We start from the raw sequence: 26,568 nt of genomic DNA on the forward strand, positions 1-26,568 counted from the left end.
ACAGAGGCATCCTTATGTGGATGGTTTACGTTTCATCTGCCTGAAGAGGACACAGGCACTCAGCTCTAGACATTTTTTATTTTTTTACTTTTTAAAATTAAGAAATAACTTACCTACAGTAAAGTATATTATTCTTAAGTATATAGCTCAGTGATGATTTTAAATCTTTATTGAGCTATAATTTACATAAAATAAAATACATCCATTTTAAATGTTCAGTTTACTGAGTTCACAAAACTATCCACCCACAGAACCACCATCCAGATAAAATACAGATTTCCATCCCACCAGAAAGTTCCTTTGCACCACTTCAATAAGCCAACCCACCCGCTTCTCCCCACATAGTCTCTCAACTGAATTCTATCACCTTAGAGCCGATTTGCCTATACTTAAACTTCATATAAATGGACTCGTGCTGTGTGTTCTCTGGTGTCTGGTTTCTTTCTCTCAATCTAATGTCTGAGATTCATCTGTGTTGTAAATATTGCTAGTTTGTGTTTTATTCATTGCTGAGTAGTACTCTACTGTAGGAATATACCTGTCTGCTTATTTGCTTTCCTATTGATAGTTAGGTTGTTCATAGTTTGGGGGTCTAAGTGTATACCCGAGAGTGGGACTGTTGAGCAACAGGCTAGGTGTATGTGTGACCTTAGTGTGCACTGCCAAATCGTTTTCCAAAATGATTATTCTGAATGAGAATTCTAATTGTTTCACATCCTTGCCAACACTTGGTATTGTCAGTCTTTTTAATTTTAGCTATTCGGATGAGTGCATGGTGCTACTTCACATGCTCGCATCTACTATATTTCTCTGATGACTAGTAGTATTGAGCATGTTTTATGGCATTTCTCTGATGAGTAATAATATTGAGCCATTTGGAAGTTACCTCTTTCAGGAAATACTCGTTCAAGCTTTTTGCTCATTTTCAAGTGCAATTAGTTCTCACTTTTCTCACTGATTTGTAGAGTTCTTTATTATGAATTTGAGATCTTTGCTGGACATATGTAAAGCAAGTATCTTCTAAGGTTTGGCTTGTCTTTTCACTCTAATAATAGTACCTTTTGATGAACAGAGTTCATAATTTTAATGAAGTCCAATTGATGGTGGTTTTGTTTGGTGTTTTCTAGGTTTTACTTAAAGGACACAACAAATTGAGGTGGAAGTGTTTTGAGAAGATATGATGATAGGTCACTCTGACTTTGCCTTGAAACCCATGGCAATCATACATACTTCATATCTCCTTTAAAGGCCTCAATCCCCTGGAAAAGATGCAGCCTTTTCTGGCTTCCCCTCAGAGAAGCTGGTCCAGGGTGGCTTCTGTAAACCTTTCCCTCACTCCTCCAGCCTCCAGCCTGATTTTTCCTAGACCTAAGAGTCTCAGCCTCTCTGGGGGCTGTCAGGAAGGGAATAGCTGCCCCCTAGTTTCAGCTCCCTTCCCCCTGAGGGGTCTCACCTGTTCCAGCATGTCCTTAGCAAGGTCTTCCTGCTCATCCATCTTCAAGATGGCCTGCCGGATCTCCTCGTTAGAGAGTTTCAACCTAAGGCAAAAGCCCACCCCCTAAGCAGCCTGGCCTGGGCCTTCTGCTCAGGACAGACTCCAAGCTTTCTCCTTCAGAAGATGGATTCCCAGCCTTGTCTCTCTCCCTTATATGAACTTGAGAGTACATTTGATAGTCCTCCCTCCTCAGCTCTTCTGCAAAGCCTCCTCAAGCTAAATTAATGTGGTTCACTCCATAATTTGATAATGAGGTATTTTAGTCTCTAAGTAGAGACTTGAGTCTTTGGTCCCTTGCTTGAGTCTCCGTCAGAGCTGACAGGGACATTTGGGAGTAAAAGGGCCAGTTTCAATGTAGACTGAGAGACAGGGAGAAGGGTTTTTCTGATCCTTCTCCTTCTCCTCATGCTTAAAATATCTGCAGCTACTCCATGGGAGGATGGGAGTCTCAGCAGACCTCTAAGGGGGCAGTTTCCTGCTTACTTCATTCTCAGAAGACAGAGTAGCTCTTAGTCTCTGACACTGCCTAAACTCCCACACAGCTGTTCCAATCCGTCTTGCCGTCTGGGAGGGGGAGAAGCCATCCCCTACCCACCCCCAACACACACACCTTCCCTGGAATCTCCTTCAGATGCACACCCAATGAAGGCCCTGGGGGTGCAGGACTCTGCCCTGCCATTAAGGGGGAGAAACTGAGGCCTGTAGCCTTGTGGGAGGAAAGGGGGCTGGATATCCTAGAGGCAGTTAGGGCAATACTAAGAATAGTCTGGGAGACGGTGCCCTCTGACCCTGGCTCAGGCAGGAGGCCCCGCACAGAAGCTGTGCTGTTAGTGCAGATACTGCCCTGTTTGTTCTGCAGCCGCGGGAAATGCTTGGGGGCTGAGATCATGCTGCTCTGTGGCCTAAGCCTAGTGGGGCCCTCCATGGGCTTAGAGCAACTCCACTGCCAGATGCTGACCAGGCTGGTCAGAGGCCTTGTGACTGGGGCAGTTTCCTGTCTGCAGAGCCCCACACTGCTGCTCAATATGGTCTCCCAAGAGAGGGTTCTAGAGCAGCACCCTCCCCTTTCCCAGGAGACAGCAGAGAAGGGGAGGCCAGAGACTGCTATCACCCCAGTCCTCTGCCACCTCTCTCCCCCAGACATTCAGGTCAACCATCATCTTCTTCTCTAGCCCCATCTCAGGCCTCTGCTTCCTGGGTGGGGGGGTCCCATTCCCTCCCACCAGGAACCTATCATGGAGCAGGGGCCAAAGAGGTAAGGGGAGCACATACTTAGAGAGAAGGATGATGCAGTTCTGAGCCCTCCGGCCATCAATGACTGACAGCTCTTTGACTTTGCGGGAGGCCAGGTAGATGTCCTCAGTGGAGCCCAACTCTTTCTGCAAACAAAAAGCAAATTAGAAATGTTGAAGTGTGTGTTTTCCCCAATCCTCTTCTTGCCTCCCGCCCCTCAGGAGCCACCTCCCTACCAACGGGGGAATGCACCCAGTGTGAGAGGAAGAAAGAAAGGTAAAGGAAAAGACAGGAAAGAGAGGAGGGTGGTTAATAACTGACTCTAGTAGGAGTCATCTGGGACTTCACCATGGGCTAGAATGGGTTGAGGGGTGGCAATGAGGAACCCCCTTTTTAAGGTTGCCCTCTTTATATAAACTAGAGAAAAAGCTATTCCAATGGAGAGGACTGATGCCTATGGCTTCAGGTGATGTGATATGATCTACCAAGTCCCCATTGCCCCACCCCGAGAGCCTCCCCATCCTATGTTAAGATGCTGGTTCTAAGTCCTCACAGGGACACAGTTCCTGGACTCCTAAGGACTAAGGCAAAGCCTAATGTGCCCTGGGTAGAGGGCATCCACATGTTCAGAGGTGGGCAAACTGAGGCAGAATTCCATGCAGAATTCTCTCCTCTGGGGTTCCAGCAGGCATATTCCTAAGAAATCAGATTTCCCCTTGCCTTCTCTTGGGCCCCTGGTGAGAGAGACAGGAGGATATTTCTAACTCTGGGAGGTCCCTCCAAGTGCATGCTCTATGTTTTACACCTGCAGGGACTGCCACTCACATCATTATCTTTGTGAACTGTGCCCCTGGAATTGTGCAGTGTTCAGCCTGCACAGTCTTACAGGATGGCCTGGCCTTGGGCCCTTGCTTTGGGTAAGACGATAGATCTAGAAGCTTTCTCCTCACTCCAGTAGACATTCACCTCCACTGCTGGCAGGGGTCTGTTTGCACTATCCCCATCTCCTATATTTCTGCTTTCTCCTTGAGGACCCTCCCCTATGCCGCCCTGTATGGATGGGTAATAAAGTAGAAGGTAGAATGGACAGGCCTTCATTTTTGGGCCCAGTACAGGGCAGTAGCCCAGGGTGGTAGTTAAAAGTTGTAGTTTCCAGAGCCCCAAGTGACTCACCTGCTGAGAAGGATTAGTTATCAGCTCCTAGGCAGGTAGCAGCCACAGCCAACAGAGAATTAAACATGCACAACATTAGCCAAGAGGTTCAGGGACCCAGAAATAGGAAAAGAGACATGGGGAGCCCTCATCTTCTACTCCATCTGCCCCATCCCAATGAGACCCCCATGGCTAGAGATGGAGACCTGTAACTATTACTGAACAGGAGCTGCTTCTAGTAGACATGCACTGACAGAGAAGCCACACAAAGCAGAGGACAGGCAGCATCTCCTGCCAGCCCTGGGCCCAGTGGGACCACTCCCCAGTCATGGCTGACCAAGCCCCCAAACTCCCCCACCCCAGGCCTTGGCTGCCATTCTTTCCTCTCTTCTTCTGGGAATCTTCCCTGAGGGCTGAGGGCATTCCTCTGCCCCATGAGTTCATCATTCTAAATACAGGAGGAAACACAGCCAAACTTGAGCAGGAACACATGAAAGTTGCATTTATTGAGGCAGAGGAAAGCAGGTGGCCCTGACATTTGCTCCCTGCCCGTTTCCCCTTGCCTGTCTTTTCATATCTAAGAGGAGCTGAGGAGGCAGAGTTCACACCTGGTTTTCCCTTCCTGACCCTCAAGGAGCTAAAATCACTAACTCATAGTACACAAAGGGAGAATCTACAGCTCAAAGCACCTTCTCCTGCCCCATGACTATCAGGTCACAAGACAGGGTAAGGCACCCAGAGCAACATGGCCTCTGAGACCTCTCCAGCTCTCCTGCTGTGAATTTGGCTGGTAAGGCACCCAGAGTAACATGGCCTCTGAGACCTCTCCAGCTCTGCTGCTGTGAATTCAGCCCCAGACTTTAGGCAACCACTGAGCGAAAGTAGTTAAACAAGCCCAATCCTAAAACAGGGGCCTGGACTGTGTGGGCTCAGAGAGGCAAAGGGGAACAAAACCTGGGGCTTTCCATCTGAACTCTTCTCTATTCAGCAAATGGGATGGCCCCAGACTCAGTTTGTCCTCAACTCTATAGCCCCTCTTTCCCTACTGGTCCCCATTGCAGCCCCACCTCAGGATCTTGAAGACTGGGTGGGTCAAGCCAGAACTCTGGTCCAGAGGAAGATGCTCAAACTAGATGCAGGCATGAGATTGGCCACTCCTGACATACTTCTTGCATATACTCCCTCCATCCCTGGCACCCACTCAGGATCACTAAGCACTCAGAAGGACCCCTTTCAGCTGATGCCTGTGACCAGGGCTGCCTGACACGGGGAAGAGCTAAAATGCTTCCTGAATTAGGGGTAGAAATCAGATGTCTTGAGTATTCATATTTAAATTACATAAACAATCATCTGCTTTTTCTAGAACTCCAATACATGTCCAGAGCCCTGCTTCCACCCCACCCTTTTGGCTAATCCCTAGCAGTCACAGGTGCCCTCAGTCCTATTTGACCTCAAGAAGGTCAGCCACAGATCTTGACTTGACAGAAAGCTGTGGGGAACCTAGTCACAACATGCAGCTACTGCCCAGGCCCCAGGAGGGCACAGGCCCCACTCACTGGCACCTAGGGAAGTCCTCAGGGCTGAAACCCTGGGATCAGCAGAAAAAACATGGTAGAAAATAACACAACCCCAAGAGGAAACAGCCCCTTGGAGGGAGGCAGGCCAGAGAGATAACTAGCACTTTAAGGTCTTTGGCTGGTAATGCCCAAATTGGACTTGGGAGGAAGGCCCCCAGATATACTAGCTGCAATGCAGATTCCTGGCCCTGGATCACCTCCTGACTCATTTTTATTTGAGGATGAGGTCTGAGAATCAGCATTTTTGGCAATCCTCACAAGTTCTTAGCATAGTTTTAGACCCCTGCCCCAGAGAAAACCTGTGTTCTACCACCAACCCCACTGCCCCTACCGCCTCTGGAAGACCAGGCTTACTGGTCAGCCATCTGTAGTGTCTGTAGGGCAAAGCCCAGGCCCTCTCTCAGCCCACCCAGGCCTGGCCTCAGCCTCAACCCCCTAACATCACCTGGAGCAGCTCTACCTTCTTTGAACATTAACATCCTCTGCTACTTGACTTTTGGAGGTGTTGGGAGAGGAGAGTATGGTGGAGAGTATGGTAGAGAGTATGGTAGAGAAAGTGGTCTGAAAGTTATAATCCCTTCTAAGTATAGTCCCTAAATCCTGGAGCCAAAGAAACAGCAGGGTCAACAGTGTCCAGGCCCTCAGATTCTACCTCCAGTGCTCTAGGGTGAAAGAGAGAAATGGACAAAATACTATTTCATCACTTGATGTGTAAATACAAACTGTAATACAATGGGATGTTTCCCCCTACTGCGCCGTACACCTCTAATGCATATCTATGTTCTCAGCAAGAACATGGTACCTGACAAAGAAGAAAATTATTCAGTAAACATCGGAGGGAGGATGGGAGGGGCTGAGTGTTGGGATCAAGAAGAGTATCAAGTCAAGACTGAAAGTCAAGACCCAAGAGGCTAATGGGGACAGAGTCTTACCTGGTGCCTCTGATAAGCTGAAAACATTTTTTCAAAGTCCTCTAGGTCCAGAATCCGAAATACCTGCATGTCATCAATCTCATTCCATACGGTACCAGGGACACGTTCCTAAGATTCAGAGCAGGCAGAACCCCCCGTGACTGACTCGTTTCCTCCACTGTGAGGATTTCCAGTGCCTCCCTAACCCCACCTGTATCGCAGCTGCACACTTTACAACTGCCAGGCTTCCAGGCCTTCAGAAGGTGGTTATTCCTCCCCATCGAGCCTCCACCTTTCCTCAGCACTCTGCCCTTGGTCAGAGGCCAGAGATAACCTCCTTTTCCTCCTTTCCATGTGGGGTCACATATGAGCATGTTACAGAAATCAGCTGGAGTGACTGATGGGCAAGTATGAGGGGGTATGAAACTCCTTCCAGAAAACAAAACAAAAGCAGTGCTCTCAGAGCACTTTTCACAGGGCCCTAAAGGTCAGAGTTGGCTGGAATCACTGGAAGCACTAGTGCCCACACATATTTGACTACATTTCCTGCATCTGAGATGGTCATTTTCTCTCCCAGGGGTCTTCCTCCCACTTTCCCAGATTCCCAGAAAGTGGACAAATGCCAAAGTCTGGGACATCCTGGCCACTACAGTGACTGCTGAAGCCAGCAATACTCTGCCACAATTTCCCGTTGGTCAGACCCAGGAAAGATTCCTTATCTCTTATGACTGAGATGAGCCCAGGGGTTTACATTCCAAGGTCTCTCAACTTAGGCGTTGCACTACCTCTGTATAGAACCCTTGCATTGAACCCATATGCCAGAGATCTAAAGAGAAGCTGTTGGCCTCTGGGGAGGAGCTGTTAGTCAAGCCAAGGATGCCCCCAGTGGATCTGTAACACCCTGATAATGGCTTTAGAGGACAGAGAGTAGAGCCCTTGTTTTCAGAGATGCTCTACCCTTCTCCTCCCAGGAACCCGGACCTCATCTATAGCTTTGCCATCTTTTAAAATAGAATCTCCCCACCTACCTCTGACTGCAAGGCAGCTAATGCCTCCTCCTCCCTCCATCTCCCCCTCAGCAAGGCTTGGAGAGAGAAACATACCTTTCACTCACTTTTATTTTCTTAAACTCTGGAAAAGGGGAGGCTAGGCCAGAGCAGGGGGATGGGGACATTCCTGTGGCCTTCCTAAGGCCAGGGACCCTCTTGTGGAATGCCGGGCTGGGAAGCTCAGAGCGGCAAGGGATATAGGCAACTGGCCAAATCCAACACAGACACATTCTTTTCATGGCAGTAACAACCACTGTGTGTGTGTGTGTGTGTTTGTGTGTGTGTATACACAGGAGGGTGCGTGGGGTAGGCAAAGAAGGCTAGAGAGAGGAGCCAGGCTCCTGTAATGGAGTACATAGGAGGCAGAGAGAAGATGGTAGAGGAATTGAACTGGGAAAAGCAGGGAGGGGAAACTTCTGATTTAGTCCCCATCTAAATTTAGGCCTGGGGTGGAGGTAGGCACAGTGAGAAGGCCTACACGTGTAAAGCTTCCCACTGCTCTTTATTCCTGGTGAGGCCAGAATGAGGAAAAAAAGGACTGGAGCGGGAGAGTGGGATGTTCAACACCAGGAAGAGACAACAGGCTGAGCATCCAGCTTCTCCTTCACTTCTTTCCAAACACTCTCCCCATATTACCAGAAAAACTTACTTGGGGTTCTTCATGAAAGTGTAGCTTAGATCTGGAGCCAGACAGAGGTATGTCTGTTCCTAATATTTTCCAAGTCACCTTGATGTGTGCACCATGTATAAGAATTCTTGAATTTAATTTTTACATCACCCCGGCTAAGACCTCATCACCTCCAATCTTGATTCCTGGAGTTTTGCCCCTCTAGAGACATCCTGTAAGTGCCAGGGAACCTTTCTCAATAACATATTTCATTATGTTTTTCTCATAGGGCATCTGGGCTCAGACAGACTGAGCTGGCTTGTTCTCCAAGTCTTGCCACTATGTGGGACTGTTGGCAAATGGAGGAGTATGATCCTTTTCTCATGGCACATAAAAGGAAACTGAATCTCAATGGTGCTTACTTACTGAGTTAAAGTGAGGATTAAGCGAGATAACGTACTTAAATCACACATGGTAGTGCTACTAACAATAACTAATCTATTTTATTATTATTGTTATTATCATTAAGACCTTCTATGTGTCAGTCACTATTCTAGGAACTTTATATGTATTAAAACAACCTTTACTATGGACATCATAATCACCCCCATTTTACAGATCAAGAACCTAAGGCCCAAATGATGAAATTGATCTCTAATCGCACAACTAAAATCTTGTGCGATTGGGATAACCTGGGATAACAGGTTCATAAATATTACTTGATACCCATCCACTCCACTCCTGCTGAGAAATGTCTGCAACTCTTAGAAATGCTCTCCAATGTCTACTCTATCAAACCGATACTTTGCAGTCTAGAAATGAAGCCCTGTCTTCCTCTGGGTCCCTGAGGAATTCATGGAGATTTTATTATTACTGGACTCCAGAGAAAATCCAAAGCACAAAGCTCTATATGATAAAAATATTGCAAAAAATATGAATTGCCTTGTCTGTCTTCCTTAACTGTTGAGGTGCCTGATCAACTTTTCATTACATTTTTAAAACCATAAATTTTAAGTCGTAAGTCCGAGAAACAAAACAGTATATCCTTCTTACCATAATTTAAAAATATGATCATGAACAGTGAATAGTTCCACACAGTCTATGGCCTTTGGTTCTGCAGAGCTGTTTGCCTGCTCATATGCAGTTGGCCTTTCTGGCTTGCCTCGTGACCATGGAGAAGCGCCCATCCACAGGGCACAACTGTGCAATGCAGCTGTCACAAATTTCAATAGTGTTGCTTCAAAATGCTGCTAACAGGTGGCCCTAAAATCTTAATAACTCAGATTGGAGATAGTATCACAGGCCCAGCAGACTATGAATGGGCTGTATTCATGGTTTCTTTTTCTACCTAGATTATAAAACTAGAGGTAGAAGGAATCTTAGATATCATCTCACAAATCAAAAAATGAGTGATTTCACAGGTCACACAGTTAGTTAGAGCCAAATCTGGTTTGGTTAGAGGTTGGAAAGTCTCCTTCAGTCCATCCACAGGATCTCTAAGTGTTTCTTTGAACATACTTCTTGATTTGCCAGACCCAAAGCTCTTACAGGGCAACATTGGATCTCACCTTTTAATATTTTCTGCTACAGCCCCCAGTAAAAAGCTTTACAAAAAGCAGACCTCAGACTAACTGGCTAGCTGGTCTACCGTTAGAAAGCATCTAAAAAATAACTGACCATCTATTAGCAATCCCACATCTCTTCCCACTTGAGTTTCCATATGAGCTCATTTAAACTCCAATAGCACAGTTATTCCCCAAGGGTTAGTCCAGCAGGCCTATATGACAAGGTCAGAGGGTATCCATTAGCCCAGCTCTAAACTGATGCCTGCATGACTGTTGTTGAAGTGTGCGTGTGGATCAGACCAGTTTGGACTAAGGTACCATATATGTGTTCATTTCAGGGACAAAGCCTCTGGCCCTCTTAATAGGATACAGCATAGAACCAGAAGTAGGGCTTGGCTCAGGCTAGAACTGACCTTCAATTACTAGGGGCCTGATGTGACCTAGAGCATCTCTGCTCTATGCTCATGAAAGTCCAACAGAGGATTCAACTCCGCACATGGGCCTGGGACTGGTGATTATTAGTGGATAATATTCATGAGGGCTTCTCACTTCTAGTCATCTAGAAAAGTAGCCAGTGTGTACACCTTTTCCCTGGGAAGATGCCCAAATGCCTGTATCTTGACATCAAACTCTTTATTGCAAGTGTACTGTCACAGCCCCCTGTAATGGCCTCACTGTTCCAGTCCTTTACACACATTGCCCTGAACTTTACCATCTCTAGACCTTGGCTCAAGATCTTTGCCTAGATCTTCTACCTTTTCCCTCAGATTGATTCTATCCTTAAAATTCCAGCCCAGCCCTTGTCGTGTCTAGGAGGCACCCATGCTTGGCACGTCCTCTGGTATCTTTATTACTCCATTGGTCCACAGCACACACAAATTCCATTTGTAGGTGGCTTGGGCAATGTAAGCACTACCACATGCCAAGCCATCTCCTCCCAGTGCAGATGTTCTTCCCAGTAGACAGTGAGCTGCCTGGTGTTAGCAACACCAGCTTCTCTATCCACACTGTCTACCCTTATCCCTGCCAAAGAAAGAACCCAGGAGAGAGATCTGCAAACAAGGAGCAGCCAATCCATGAGGCTGACTGATACTGCCTGTAGGATAATGGATGCACTGACCTCATTCAGCTTGACCCAGTTGAAGGACTTCAGTGGGTGGGAAGGTTGAGGGACACACTTCTTCCTGAGTGGGATATCACTGCTGGGGAAGGGGTCTGGAGGGAGGGGCAGGCCCATGCTGAAGCAAGGTGGGGCTCCAGGGAGTGGGAGGCCCACCGGTGGGAGGTGGGTGGCGTGTGGCGTGGAGGGCAGTAGGCTTAATGGTAGAGGGGTGCGGGTGGAGGCAGGTCATTGGTTGTCATCGAGGAAGACAAGGTGAGTGGGCCACCAGGGGGAGGTGGGGAAGAAACAAGTCCTGTCTGTGGGGAGACAGAAAAATCAAAAGAACAAAGCCATCAGCAATGATACCTTTCAGGGCCCCCACAATTTTCCTTTCCTTACTCTTATTCTCCATCTATACTAGATCCCCCCAATCCTGTTCTTACCTCCCACATACATTTAGCCCCCATTTTCTCTCTGTATCCCAAACATTCAACACACACATACACATATACAACCACAGACAGACACACACATAAGTCAAACACCCATCATAGACAGTGGACAAAGTCATAGTTATTACAATGCAACAGCAGTATTGACACATACAGTTGTGTAGGCTACTACCTGCACAAGGGCATCCAGCTGAGGGCGGGGGGGAGCCAAAATCCCACCTGCACTCTGCTTCCAAGGTGTGCTGCCTGGGACAGTGTCACCCAGAGGAAGGAGCATTATTTTTTCTAAGTAACACAAAAGTGCCACCCTTACAGCCTCAGGGGTCCCCTCTATGCTGGGCTGAGGTACCCGTCTCTCTTCTCCCTCATCCTGGGGTCTCTGGCCCCTCCCCGCACCTGTTCTTCCCACCACATCCTAAAGTCTTGACTATGTAAAAGGAGAGAAGGGCGCCTACGTACTGAGATTTCACTGAGTTGAGCTACCAGCTCAGCCACTTGTCCCCGAGCCTGGCGTAGCTCTTGGGACTCTCGGGCCAGCTTGTCCTTCATCTTGTTCAGCGTCCGCATCATTTCTTCCTTCTCCAACGTCTTTGTCTCACATTCTCGCTCCTTCCTCTCCAGCCTGCTCACCAGCTCCGTGTGTTCTGGAATGGGGTGGGACAGGATAGGACATTGAGAGAAAGACTGTGAATATGTGTGCCTCCCCCTCCAAAGGGGTAGGTGGATCCTGAGCTGGGCAGGGGAGGAGGTGTGCAGAGCGAGAGGTAAGTTTAAGCAAAGATCCTCACCTTTCCGGAACTTCTCTGCCTGGTCTCGCCACTGTTTCACTTCATTCTCATTGATGAGCCTGGTGGGGATTAGAGAGAAGTATCTGTTGAACGCTGGCTCACAGCCTCCCAGGAGACACATCATCTTCCTATTCCCAATACTGGTGCCCTGATCTCCAATCTGTCCAGCCAAATCAAGGAGGACAGGATTTTGACTCTCCAGATGTTTCTCCAGGTCCCCCTCCCTGCCCAGTTCTCATTATGTGTCTCTCCATGAACTGTGAAATCTGAAAGGACCCTTAGATTCCTTATAACCTAATCCCGTTGTGAAAAGTTGAACCTCCCAAGACCAGAGATGGAGACAACAGCTAAATAATGGTAGAACTAGGACTAAATCTCAGGCTTCCCTTAGTTGTATAATGATTTTTATCATTTGTAAAAATAGATTTTTGCATTGACAGAGATTGAAATATTGGCCCTACTGTGGCCCAGGCTTCCTAAAGACCAGTGTGTAAGAGGAAGAGAAATCGCCTCCCTAACAACACAGAATGGGTGTGTTGAGGGTAAAGAGGGGATGGATCTAATCATAGGAAGTCCTCATTCATGTCAAACTCTTGTAATGGGGGTTAAAAGTAAGCTTTCACCTGGACACCAAGGTATAAAAGAGGTGAAACCCTAAGGTGAGATCTCAATAATCATTTCTTTTTTAAATCTGAAAATGTGGAAGAGTTAGAGCCATGACCCCTACCTCCTCAACTAGATCAAGGATATAAAAAGGGGACAGAGCATGGAGGGGGAAATAATTTGTGCAGAGATTTCTTTAGAAAGAGTTATTGTCATTGTCCCCAGGGGCACTACCTCCTTCACAACCATCCATTGAAATGGATTCTTTGGGCCAGAGAGTTTTGACCCATGTTCCTTGACATTGGGTGGGAGGCATGGTAGACTGAGGTCTGACTTGGGGCCAGGTAGACCTAGAATATGAAGAAGCAGAAGCATTAAGCAGGAGAGGGCTGCTGAACTGGGACTTGCTGGCACTTCTAGAGTTTGAAGGTAGAAGAAATTGCATAAGGGTTTCCCATGAGCTAGATGTAAGCATTGTTGAGGAAACTGGGCCGAAGCTATTTTAAGTCTTGTCTAAGAAGTCCACCTGGGAGAAAAATGGACACTGCAACAATGTAAATCTAGTGTATTGCATTGCCAGTGAATCAGGAGCTGATAAAAGGGATGGTACCAGCCGCCCTAAAGAAAAAAAGACAACCCACCTTGCATGGCCAGTGACCAGGGTTTTGTAGTAAAAGGCACCCAGCAAGAAACTTCTGAAGACATCAAAATATATTTCACGTCTTTACCCACATGCCAAGCCCAGAGAGCAGGAAGCCTGTTTACCAAGTTACTTGATCAAATAAGACTTTTCCCTTTCTCCTTCTGGCCCCCATGCTGCCACTGATGGGAGTAGAAACTGGTTAGATACTGGGAAAGGGGGATATAATGGGTTAGAAAAGAAACAGAACAGAGAAAGAAAGCCAGCCATCGCACACACATATGTACGCATGCATGCACATACACCCTTCCCACTGTAGCCTCCTGGCCTCCTGGCACCAGTCCAGAGAGAGAGGTTTAAGGCTCAATCAGATCTAGAGTGTTGATTCACATCTGGGACTAGTCTTTCCAGTTGTGACTTAAAGTAATTATAGAACTTCCATTGCTGAAGAAGCAGCAAAAATTTCAGTGCACCTGTTAGGATTTTAACTACTTCAACCTCTGACTATTTGTGCAAATGAAAACAGTAGATGAATAGTTGAAAAATCATTTTCTGCTTAACTTTCGAACACAATACAATGAATTACCGAGAACCAATTTATCTCCTTAAGGGCAATTGGCTCAGATTTATACTGAAAGATAAGTAAAAGTTTAAAATTAAAAATCAAGGTCTGAATATTAATTGATGTGACTTGAAACTTAGTTCTCTGTGTTTCTCTATCCCCAGTACCAGTCAAGACAATAAGTCACAAGACTTTAGACTCTAACATCCTTGTCCAACATCCTCATAAGCAAATGGCCATGCTCCATGTCAGTGGTCTGCAAACTTTCTCTAAAGGGCTAGATTAAATATTTTAGGTTCTATATACAATATAGTTTTTGTTGAATATTCCTGTGTTTGTTTTCAACAATTCTTTTAAAATGTAAGAACTATTTTTAGCTCATGGACCATACAAAAACAAGCTGAAGGACTAGAGTTAGCCCATAGGCCATAGTTTGCTGACTCCTCCTCTATGTGAATGTGTTTAAATTGTTCCTCTATCCCCTCCATGCAGTGGATCATTGAGAGCTGAGTAACCCCCCTATAAATCTGTGTTGTCCAATATAGTGTTTGCTAGCCATATGTCATATGACTATTTGAATTTAATTAAAAGAAAATAAAATGTAAAATTCAGTTCCTCAGTCACACTAGCCCCATGGAAAGCACTCAGTGGCCACTTTTGGACAGTGCAGACATGGAAAATTTCCATTAGCTCAGAGAGTTCTTTTGGGCAATATTGTTCAATATTGACACCATTTAGAGGGGTCTGGCTTGAGAGAGGGAGCTGAGGTTTCACTAGAGAGCCGCCAAGTAAGAGAGAGATGCGGAAGGAGGAGGAAGGCAGGTGAGGGCTGGCCACTGCTCACATGTTGACAATGTTCTTGACATTGAAGTTCTCCAAGGGAGCCAGGTCAGGGTCCATGCCCCTCTCATCCTGGAGGACAATCTGCTGGATGATGCGGTCCAGAAGCTGCCACTGCTGGAAGTAGCCACCATTCCGCTTATCTGCGGGACAACAGTCATATCTTTACTGAGCCCTGGAGCCCCCTGGACCCTTGCCCTGGAGTCACTGCCTGGGCCCTTTCAGTGTTTACATGTGTCCCTCCCTCCCTCAGCAAGCTCCCAGTTTTGATGGCAGAGGCAATGCAGTTGCTGACGATGGAGAATCACAAATCTGGTCATTTCTTGATTATCTGTAAGTGACCCTCTATGAATGTATCAATGCCCTCAACATATTTCTCTACTCCCTGAAATGCTTCCTGGCTGCCTTTCTTCCCTGTTGGCACTTGAGGATTCTGTGCCTTTGGAATGCAAACTGCTTTTTACATTATCTAAAAAAAAAAAAAAAAATCTCCTTTTAAAAAGTAAATCTGCTCCAAAATATTACATACAGAATAATGAAGTCTCCAGGGGAGGGGGGGAAGAATAGGATTTAGGATTATCTATGTTATTGTTCTAAAGAGAAAGATGAATGGAAACTAATTACAGGTATGCACCTAGAGGGAGTTAGGCTCAGTTGGAGAAGTGGTAATAAAATCCAGGAAGATTTTTTTGGTGAAGGTGACCCTGAACTAGAAGGCAAAAGCATTGAGTGCTGTGCTTGATCTCACAAGGCCCCATTGTCTAATAATAGTCTGGCTGGACATAGACTTTCTTTTCCCACGATAGCCACAAGCTTCTTTTCATTAGTTCTTGATCTCCAATGCTTTGTCTCTATTGACCACCAAGGGAGTTCAACCGGCATGATCCTCAACTCGGAGTCAAACTATTAATGCCTACAGGGTGGGAGATCATGTCTGCAAGGCCCCATTCTGAAGCAAAATAGAGAGACCCATACACATTGCCCGTGAAACACAAAACACAGGAACTCATGGGAGCAGAAGTCAGTTTTCCCAGGGACTTCCCAGATCTTCCATGATGATCTGGACTGATTTTTGTAGAAGACCTGAGACCATCCTGGTCCAGGCCACTATCTCTCTTTTCTTTTCGCCATTCCACTGACAAAGGCATTGCAATATGGCATTGTTTTCTATTTACCTTTCACCCAGGAAAACACAGTAAAGCCAGTTCACTGGCTCAGAAGTAGAAGTAAAAGTTTCATCTAAAGCCTGACCCGAGAGAAACAAAAATTCTTTTATATGTAAAGACTTGCTCAGCCTCAAGTTTATCCACTGTAAACTGGAGATAATAATGCATATTCTATAAGTCATTTTGAGGTTTAGAGACACTGTACTAAAGGACCTTACATCATACCTGGCCCAGAGTTGGCACATAAGAAATTATGTCACCATCACCACCAGCACCACTATCACCACCACTAAAGAAAGTCTGTCTACATTGACCATGATGGTGGCCCAGACTAATTTTCCAAATATTTTGTTTTGTGAAGAGCTTAAGTACCAAATGCTTAAAGCTCATTTCAAATTGTATGCTGGGGTGGCTATTCATAATTATGTGTGCTTTATACAGTCACTGTGCACACCTAGATCTTCAAAGTTTAGCATCTGCTCCCATAGATGCTGACATTTGGTATTTGCAAGGAGAGGCAGGGGCAAGGGTGTTAGGGTGAGAGCCAGCAAAAATTAGAGGGAGGAATTGATTTAAAAGAAAAAAAATCAGTCTGCTCATTCCACATCTGTGCTACTCCTCCAAACGCAAAACTTCTTTTGGAACTTCCCAAGAGGCCTAATCATTCTGTCAGGAACTGACAGCCAGAGCTGTTTGATTTCACAGTGATTGAGCTACTGCTGTTGGACTAAGATGTTGGTATCGCTCAAGGTCAAGTCCCTAGCAATTCCCCAAGGTGACAGTGGAAGTCCTAACCTCAAAGAAAGAGAGAAAAGCAGGGGCCTGAGTCCTGGCCTGGCCTCCCAGGGGCATGTGCAGAAGGTGACATGGTGAGACTCACCAACCCAGGTCCTGACACTTTGTCTCAACCTGCCCTGGGCCAGGGCTTGGGCCAACAGACGGAAGTGGCAAGTGTGGGCTACTCACAGGGCATTTGTAGGCAGTGGTGCAGGACAGACAGCAGGCAGGGGTAGGCTTCAGTGTGCTTCAGCTTCTTGTGGATCAGCTCAAACATCTGGGAAGCACTCTTGGTGTCAATGTGGACCTGAGGGAGTGAAGGGAGCAGTGACTGGGGAGGGGGCAGGCAGATGAGGAAGAGAATGGGATGAGAGGAAGACCCTGCCTCCATCAACTGACCCCATCCCCAGGAAAGAGTACCTTCCACTGCCTCTGGCCCAGGCTTAAAAAAGGAGGCAAGAGATGTGCTAATTATATTAACCAGGGTTTCTCAACCTTGCTTGGCATTTTTGGCATCTTGCATTGAATAATTTTTGTTGTAGGGGCTGTTCTGTGTATTGTAGGGTGCTTGAAGCAGCACTGGTCTCTATCTTTCAGATGCCAATGGTATCCTCCTCACACCAGTTGTGATAACTTAAAAATGTCTCAAGATATTGTAAATGTCCCTGGGGTTGGGGTGTGGCAGAAAACTCACCCCTGGTTGAGAACTGATTCAAACTAAGGGAAAGAAGCAGAGGCATAGGTAAGTCAAGAAGCAGGTGCCATGGGTCCAAATCCTGGGCCTACTCTCTAGCTGTGTGACAATAGGCAAGCTGCTTGTCCTCTCTAACCTCAGTTTCTGTATCTGTAAATCCAGAGCTTTTGAGAGAATAAAATAGGATGGTGCTTGGTGACTGAAGTACTACCCAAAAGCAGGTTCCTATTTGAATAGGGATTTTATAGTACAATATTTAAGCAGCAGAATTGTGTATTTTCAGGATTACTAAGGCTACAATGAAAATATGATTTTGTTTGCTAAGCCTGATCTGGTTAGTGATGGTAAGAAGTGACTCAGGAAATTGCTGGAAGGCAGAGGGAGAGTTGTTCAAGAGAGGCATGTATAAGAACCGGCTCTCTTTCCTTCGGGAGATTTAGTCTCCTAGAGGGTAGACACTCGACCAGGTGAGGCCGACCAGGTGAGGCCCACCAGGTAAACCCACCATACTGCTGGGGCTTCAGAAGTAGGACCTGGCCATGGGGGTACCCACCAGGGAATCCAACCAACACTGGACCTACCACAGCACAGGATCTGAAGAAGTGGCTGTGGGGCCACCTGGGACCCCACTGCAGTCACCTCACCCCGGCAGGCTCCTCACCATGTCAAACCTCCTGGCTAGCTCCAGGTCATCCTCATTCCGGACCATCTCAAAGAAGTCTAAATGCCTAAATAGGATGGGAGTATAGACAGTGTAGACATTACCACCAGGACACCCTTAGTTGAGGGTTACAGCCCCTTTGAGTACCCCACCAGCTAAAACGGAAAGCTTCATTCAGGTGAGGCCAATGTCAAACCAGAAAGAAGACAGTTGTCTGTAAGCCAAAACTTCCCTCCTTTACAGAAGCCCATGCCCCTCTCTCAGGGAAAGCAACCCAGGGTTCCATCACCTTAAATCAGGCTTTCTCAACGTTGGACATTATTGACATTCGAGGTTGGATTACCCTTGGTTACAAGAGGCTAATCTGTGAGTTGTAGGAAGTTCAGAAGCACCTCTGATCTCTACCCACTAGATGCCAGTAGCATTCCCCCACCTTGAACTGTGACAAGCAAAAATGTCTCCAGTCATTGCCAAATGTCCACAGTGAGATAAAATCTCTCCCACTCAAGGACTATTGCTCTACATATACCTTCCCTGGTGTTCTCATACTGTTCCCATGTTAGCTCTCAAAGTCAATATCTTCTGTTCTACCCCATTCACGCCCCTACTCCAATTCAAAAGGATTCATTCTCTCTCCCTTAAGGCCTAGAGTAATTAAATAGCCTGTACCAATGGGACAGAACCAGAGGGGACTTACTGGTAACACAAGGGAATGAAATTATGCCCTTTGATCAATAAGGACCTTTATGGCTTGGCTTTTGAGAGGGGTATTTCTTTGTTGAGCAGAAGTGCACTGCAGGACACTTAACATTCCTGGCCCCTAACAGCCAATACCATTAGTGCCCCCACCAACCAGTCTGAAAACCAAATAATACTCCCACATGTTTCCAAATGCCTTCTGGGGGCAGTAATGCCATGGTTGAAGACTACTGGATTCACCTGTCTACAGCATCAGAGATGAGATGGCAGGTCAAGAAAGAAGACAAGCAGGAACATAGGTAAGATGTGGACAATGGGGGAGATATGTACCACCACTACCCCCATTCACAGAGAGAGCAGATTCTGAATCAACATTAGATATTGCAGGTAGTCTCCAGTGGAAAGGGAAGCCTCCACAAAGGTCCTGATCATCTCCCACCGAGGTACTGTCTCCATAGTTCTGCCATGGGGATGGGTGACTTGGGTCTTACTTGTCCAGGATGGCATTCTCGTGCTGCCGGAGTTTGTCAATCACAGGCTGTATCCCCAGCATCAGGAACTCATACCGTAGATGTAGGCGGAACTCCAGATTATCCTGGGGATCAGTGAGGGAAGATCAGACTCATTGGCTGGCCTCAATTTCCACAAGAGTCCCCAGCAGACCGTCATGCCACTCCAGTTATTATCCCACCATATCTCCTACAGCAAACTTATCTGGAACTACTTCAACGCCCAGAGTTCCAAGAAAGGGTGGAAGGAAACATCTTTTGCTATTGCTAATTTACTCCCTTTAGATCTCTTGCCTCATCTCTTTTAGGTCTCTTACCAGTTTTCTCTTAGCTCTTGGCATCAAAGAACAGTATTGTAGAGTGATATAGAACACAAGCTTTGCAATCAAATAAATCTTGGTTCAAATCCCTGCTCTGCTACTTATACTAGTTTTGTGGCTTTAGGAAAATCTTAGTTTCCTCATCTGTAAAATGGACATGATATTACTCACCTATAGGAATAATATCAATAAAAATTACCTGAGGAGTCATGGTTACCAACTAATCAAAACAGATGTCAGCCATAAATAGCTAGTACTGACAGAGGTGATGTCAGCATTTCAGGAACAGATTATTCCCCCAATCCACCTCACCTAACTCAGGTCATCAGGACTGGATGTGGAAAAAAAAAAGGCATGATGGCAGAAAAGATGGAAAAGTGAAGATTATTAAAGTGCCCCTTTTATTCTTCAATAAGCTGACTTCGACTGGGGCATCTAATTACCTTAGAATTTGAGTTCTTTAAGTTCTTCAATTGTTGCTACTTTTATGGTTTAAGAATCGCATTATGACCCCCCCTCAAAAAAAAGAAAATAAAATACCGCACCTCTTCACAGAAGGTGCTAGAAAGGCATGATTAGCCAATCCAGAAACCAGTCCAGAAACAGGACTTTAGAAAGCTCTAGAAAGAAAGGCCAATACTTGCCCTCTTCCTACAAACGATCTCTCACCACCCTAAGCCACCATCAGCCAGCCAAGATCGGTTTGTTCATGACACACATAATACATGATGCTGCCTATGCAGGAAACTCCCCAGGAACCCCTCATGACAGCAAGGTTAATGACAAGCCAGTTTTTTGTTGGTCACAAGTGAAAGAGGCAAGAGCTGATAAAGATAATCTGAAGACATTGATGGTAGTGGCAGCCATACCAATCAGATGCCTTGACCCCTTTCCTCTGCTACTTACCCAGGAAGCACTCACACATTTTACTCCAAGTCTAGAAAGTCAGGGTACAGCAAGGACAAGGTGAAGGTGCCTCACCTCTCCAGCTCCAGCATTGAGGACAGCATTGATAAAGGACATGATGGCTGTCTTCAGATTTACTTCATCCCGGTACCGGCCCAAACTTCGGTCCAGCTCATTCAGCAGTGTCTGGATGGAAAAGCATGACAGGAAAGAAGAGGAGGGCTCAAGATCCTATAGGGCCAGCCTCTGCACTTTTGCTCCTGCCATTCTAAATATCCAGAATGCCCCATTCATTCTCTCTATCCAATCTATCCAACTTATCTGGGACCTTCTCTAAAGCTCATCTTTTCTAAGAAGCATCTTTTGCCTCTCCACACCTCAGTCTCCATCCTGCCTTACTTCCTCTTTACTCAGCCTTTGGGGCTCGGGTCAATTAGAGCAGCACTCTACAGTTCTTTACAGCTTGTACATATTTGCTGCCTAGCTCCTTGACAGCATAGCCGCTGTCTTTTATCTCTTTTGTATCTTCTGCAAAGAGTCAGGGGCCACTTTTTGGAAAGAGTAGGTGCTTAAAAATGTTTGATGACAGAATAAACAAATAACCTATACTGGTGGATAAACCACAGTTTGTAATGACAGTTCACATCTATCGTGACTTACGCTGCACCAAGACACTTTATACTTATTGTTTATCTCATTACTTTTCTGGGGCAGGTCTGGAAGAAGAAAAGAGAATAGCATGGCTGAGCTCCCAGGACTGGTTTCAGTGTTCCACAGTAGGCCCTGACCCAGGCATAGGACCTACAATCTTGACCCTGCAATTACATTCAACTCTTGACTGAGCCTCTATAATGAGCCAGATGCTGGGCTCAAGTAGCTAGAGCCACAAAAATGAAGCAAACTAATACTCCAGCCACAAAGAACCCATGTTCTAGCAAGTAGTACATTTCCCTAGCTAAACTCATATTCGTAAGGCCTTTCATGTCTTTTTATATCAAGCCTCTGCCAGTCCCTCACCTGGAAGCGCGTCCTCTCAGCTGCATACACCTGGTAGTGTAGCATGGCCTGCAGCACCTTTTTGTGGCCACCAGGCACGAGGCAGACAGCACCAAGGATCTCTAGCACAGCCACCTTGGTTTTGCTGTTCTCAGTGCGCAGGCTCTGTGCGATGGTGCTGATGGCCTCGGGCTGTGCCAGCACATGAGCCCGCCCCTGGGAGTTGTTCATCAGAGCCTTGATGCAGCCTATGAGGGAAGTGTGGATGCGGCTCTCACAGGTGGCGTGGTCCATGCTCCGGAGGAAATTCAGCAGACAAGTCAAACCATCCAGCTCAATGAAGCGAGTCACAAACCTGCCCAGGCCAGAACCATTAGCAAACCAGATATTCTTCATTTGCATATTACTCTGCATACATTTTGCAAATAGTTACCCCATTACCTGTTTACCACTGGGTCCCACCTACAGTAACTTCTTGGTTCATTTATAAAGTTTATCCAAAGCACTAAAATCCTATCATCCTCACAGGGGACTTGCATCTTATTTACATTTTAAATGCTGTGCATTTGCATGTCATTAACTGTAAGCTGCATTGCTAGGATGCTATATATGTGAATGTGATGATCATGATAATTATTGCAATAATTATTACAGCTGTTAAACCTGAAGACTCATCTCCAGTGAGAATGGGAATTAAGAGAATTACAGTCTGACAACAAGGAAGACTTCCAAACTGGGGGATGGAAATATGTGGAATAGATTCAAAGTCACTGAGTCAAGGGACCAAGATTGGGGAAGATATTCTTCAAGGAATCCTTAAGAAATCAGCTGAATCATCTAGAACGTTAGCAGAAAACATTAAAAACCATTTAGTTCAGTAGTGCTTAACATGGAGTCTATGTTCCCCTAAAGGCTCTATGGTTAGCATTCAGGAGTCCATGAACTTGGATAAGAAAAGAAAATTATATAGGCATACTTCATTTGATTGCACTTTGCTTTATTGTGTTTTAAGATATTGCATTTCTTACAAATTGAAGGTAAGACCCTCCACCAGCAAAACAATTATGACTTGCTGAAGGTTCAGCTGATCGTTAGCATTTTTTAGCAATATGGTATTTTTTAAATTAAGATACATACAACATTTTTTAGACATAATGCTATTGCACATTTAATAGACTATAATATAATGTTAACATAACTTTTATACGCACTGGGAAACCAAAAAAAATTCATGAGACTCACTATTGTGATATTTGCTTTGTTGTGATGGTCTGAGCCCACAAGATCTCTGAGGTATGTCTATACTTTTATTTTTGAGAATCTCTAACTAAAATTTAGCATTTCTTTTAATGATTAAGGTAAGCAATAAATGACAGTGGTATTAGCAGAACCTGTGACTTTGTCACCCAAAGAAATTACAGCTATTTTCATATCAAATTACAATTGTTCCAGGTGGATTAAATATCATTTACACTCATCAGCACTCCAAAATTATGGTGGTTGCTAGTTCTTGCTATTTAATGCATAAAGAATCACATTAATTGCTACCTCAAAAATTTTAATATTTGATAACTGTATTTCAATTTAATTGGTTTATTTTTTAATCCTATCTGTTTTATTTATTTTATTTTAGATTTAAAAACAGCATTCACAGAGCAGTCAATAGGTTTCATCTGGATGCCAAAGTCAGCCATGGTGCATGCACACACACACACACACACACACACACACACAGGCTTAGAACCCTTGATTTAGTAGAACAATAATTAATGATCTGAGGAATATCATAAATGAAGCTGAGGGAACCACTAAATATAATTATTATACTTGCTCCCAAGTGTACTTGTATTTCTATATTCTTATACAAATATGTTTAGGAAAAAAAAGATATACTCTCAAGTTGTTAAAATAGGTGTTATTTACATTTTTCGATTAAATGCTTTTCTGTTTTCCACAAAGTTTCCACCATGACTATGTGTAACTTTTATAATTATAATTTTATCAAGGAAAAGAAAAAAGAAATTGAAGTGGGAGACAATTCTGGCAACCTTTCTTCAACCTGGCTTCCTCATCCTTCCTGCATCACCTTCCGATGCCAGACCCCCACCCCAACATGAGAGACAAGTGGGGATGAAGGTGCTCCATTCTTGTTGAGGCTCTGTTTCCAGGCTCCTGGGACAGACAGCTCAGCTCAGAAAATACCCTCCCCACACACAACACACACAAACACATGTGTGCATACAGACTAACGTACTGGTAAATGTTAAACGATCAGCTCTCTGGAGAAAATCAAAAAGACCTGATTGTAGTGTTTGCCAATTTCCACGGTATAAATACTCCTAGCACAGCCAACTTCAATATGATGTCATTAAACGTGAAGTTGGGAAGAGATGCACCATTTATAGTGTTTCTACCTATGCATATACAATGGGTGTAAATGCAAGAGCATACATAATAGTGAAAAACATACATAACGGTAAAATGGAGTCAAATCATTAGGTAATTAGGGAGTAATGTTTCAAATATTTATTACCTTTGTTTTTGATATAATTTATTTAGTCATAAATTTATATTGTTACATTTTAATCACAGCTATGTTTAACACCAGCTGCAAAACTGCTGAAAATTTAACACTTGGCTCTCAAGCTGATAAGTGTCAGTTTCAAGACACAAGAAGAACCTGCAGCTCTTGCTCCCTCTTTTGACACTTGCACCATGTGGCCTCTACGGGAAGGGGAATGAGTGATGAGCACTGGGTTCTCCAGCCTTTGAGACACCCATCCCCTTTTCCTTGTTTGCCTGCCTTGTTCCTGCTCTAAAGGGTGAAATCTCATCCAAGGACACCACATCTCCCCCTAGCGGTTGGAGCATTTCTCACCCACATTTACCAAGCCCCCTCATTCTCAGAGCTTTCTTGTATACCTTGCCCTTATGACCCCCTTCCCTCCTGTTCTATTCTCCTCCTCAAAAAAACAAGTACCTGTCCTTAATTTCTCTTTAGATAGCTCTTCAGAACCTGAGATGCATTCCATTTTCCTATGTTCATCCTCCCTTCTCCCCAACATATCCATCCCCTGGCAGCCTCTCAGCTCCTCAGAGAAAGGTGGTGTGGGAGCTGATGAAGTAAACTGTAGAGAAGGCTGAAAAGTAGAGTTGGCCAAGGGGACCAGAATGGGAACAGAGTACTGTGTAAAGTTTCAGGAAGTTGATGCGAACCACTGTGTGAAGGGACGTGGAAGGAAATGAGGGAAGTAGAAACAGAGGGAGTCACCTCATAGGCTGTGTCCGGAGAGCCGTCTTCAGGTCTTCCACAACTTGGTTCCTCATCTCAGTCTCCTCTTCATCAAATGCGTACAGACTCTGCATCTGAGGAGGTAGAGCGGGGGTGGAGGTCATACTGGGCTGCCTGTCTCCCAGCCTCCTGTACCCCCAGCCAAGATGTGAGGGGTCACTGTTGCCTCAGGAAGGGTGAGGCCTCAGGGAATGGTTTACTAAGACAGAGTGTCAGACGCTAAGACAACTCAGGCTCTGGCCTTGGATTTCACTTTCCTCATCTGTAAAATGGGGAGAATTATTAGCTTAGTCTATTTCCTAAACCTGCATGATGTATAAATGTTTAAATGGCTGGGAGACGCTAATGTCACACGAGGAAGGGAGGGATTAGGATAACGTCTTGGGATCTGATCTCCAGTGAATGGGTGTGAGGTGCAGGGAAGGATGATGAAGGCTCACTCTCCCTCCTAGCCTTTCCAGGTGGGAGCAGGGCAGGAGAGGGACAGCCACTCACCGCAGCCATGGAGTTGATGCGGCCAATATAATAGTCAGGCCAGCTGGTCGCCAGCTTGTTGGGGTCTTCCTGCTCCTGGAAATAGAAGAACTGTATTGACCAACTGTCAAGACAGGCCCGTGGCCTGAGATCCTCGGCTTCGTTCCATGGACAGATTCATTTCTCAGCCCTGCCTAGATAGGGTGACTTCAAGGAAATTATAAAATCTCCCCAGGCTTTCATTTCTTCCTTGGTAAATATGAACGATGACCACAGAATGTCATGACCAGCCAATGACATGGGCAGAAACCATGTAGGTATATACACTTTCAATGAGCAATATGTACAATTAAAAATAATTTTCCCCTGTTATATTTGTTCTGTTTAATAAAAGGTAATTTTATGTCTGTTAAATTTAATAAAAATGTGTGCTATTTTACATATCTGATTTTTCAAGTTTTATTTTTTCTGATATCATTCTCATTGTATTTCACAAAAGTATTAGTCTGTGACAGTTTGGAAATTTAAAAACTTGGTTTTTCTCCCAGATAGTTTGAGAAGCATTTATATAAGGCATTTGGTGCGGTGCCTGGCACATAGTAGGTGCTCAATAAATAGTAACTTTACAAAAAGAGGGAAAGAAAAACTCTGAAGGCCCTGGGTTTTAGAAAGACTCAGGAGGGGTCTGTGCAGCTGGGAAGTAGAGCCCAGATCAGAGGGCCTTAGGCCCAGCTGCCAGGTCACAAGAGAAAACCTCGACTCTTCTCCAAGTATGGTCAAGAATGATGGCAGTTGGATAAACATTAATCTTGGAAAATCCAGCTCTCTCCTCAAGTCAAAGGATCTGCTCCTTCCTGTCCCTGTCTCTGTCACATCTGGCTACTCCCCATCATCTACTCTGCCAATCTCCTGCTTTCAAATCAGCATGAAAAACTACCTCTTCCAGAACCTCCTTGATGAACCACCTGTCTGCCAGCTGTCCTGGACCTTGTCCAGTATCCCTCAGCTCCATCCACTCAGGCTTCATGATTTGGTTTCATAAAATCCAAATTTTAGGCCACTGGGAAAGCTGCCTGATTTGGTCTCGGTGATTTCATGTGACTACATGTGTTAAATCTCCATGACTGAAGCCCACAAATTCTATCTAATACTTTGGAGAAGGGAATCACAGAACCAAAAACAAATGCATCATCAAACAAATACTTTCCCACTTTTGCTGGCTCATCCTTTATCCATTCCATATGCATTTAATGAGCACCTACTACGCACCAATCACTGTACTGAGTCCTGAAAGTACTGAGCAAAAAGTCATAATTTCTACCTTCCATGGTGTCACAGTCAGGGTGGCAAATGCTCTGTGGTAGAACTGTCCAAAATGGGCCATAGAAACCTTGGGGGGGCAGCATTTAAAGAAGGCCCATAGGAGAGTGAGGTGGGGGGGTATGATGAGAGGACTGAGATAAATTATTAAAAATTACTGAAGCTAAGACAGGTGGGG

The 26,568-nt window shown here is 45.3% G+C and overlaps 1 protein-coding gene across 1 annotated transcript in view; it reads right to left on the reverse strand.

Moving 5' to 3' along the window:
• The window catches only part of DAAM2 (dishevelled associated activator of morphogenesis 2), a 104,507-nt gene that overhangs the window by 11,681 nt on the left and 66,258 nt on the right, over window positions 1–26,568 (reverse strand). The window contains 16 exon segments of the mRNA XM_039856141.1: window positions 1,454–1,538; window positions 2,768–2,874; window positions 3,902–3,928; window positions 6,390–6,497; window positions 10,710–10,876; window positions 10,879–11,008; window positions 11,603–11,787; window positions 11,932–11,990; window positions 14,581–14,719; window positions 16,709–16,826; window positions 17,875–17,941; window positions 19,065–19,168; window positions 20,384–20,494; window positions 21,326–21,659; window positions 24,576–24,670; window positions 25,092–25,166. Coding sequence (XP_039712075.1) covers window positions 1,454–1,538; window positions 2,768–2,874; window positions 3,902–3,928; window positions 6,390–6,497; window positions 10,710–10,876; window positions 10,879–11,008; window positions 11,603–11,787; window positions 11,932–11,990; window positions 14,581–14,719; window positions 16,709–16,826; window positions 17,875–17,941; window positions 19,065–19,168; window positions 20,384–20,494; window positions 21,326–21,659; window positions 24,576–24,670; window positions 25,092–25,166 — 1,911 coding nt within the window.

The sequence above is a fragment of the Pteropus medius genome, unplaced genomic scaffold, assembly GCF_902729225.1.
Source record: "Pteropus medius unplaced genomic scaffold, Ma_sr-lr_union100, whole genome shotgun sequence".
In the NCBI taxonomy this organism is placed as follows: Eukaryota; Metazoa; Chordata; class Mammalia; order Chiroptera; family Pteropodidae; genus Pteropus; species Pteropus medius.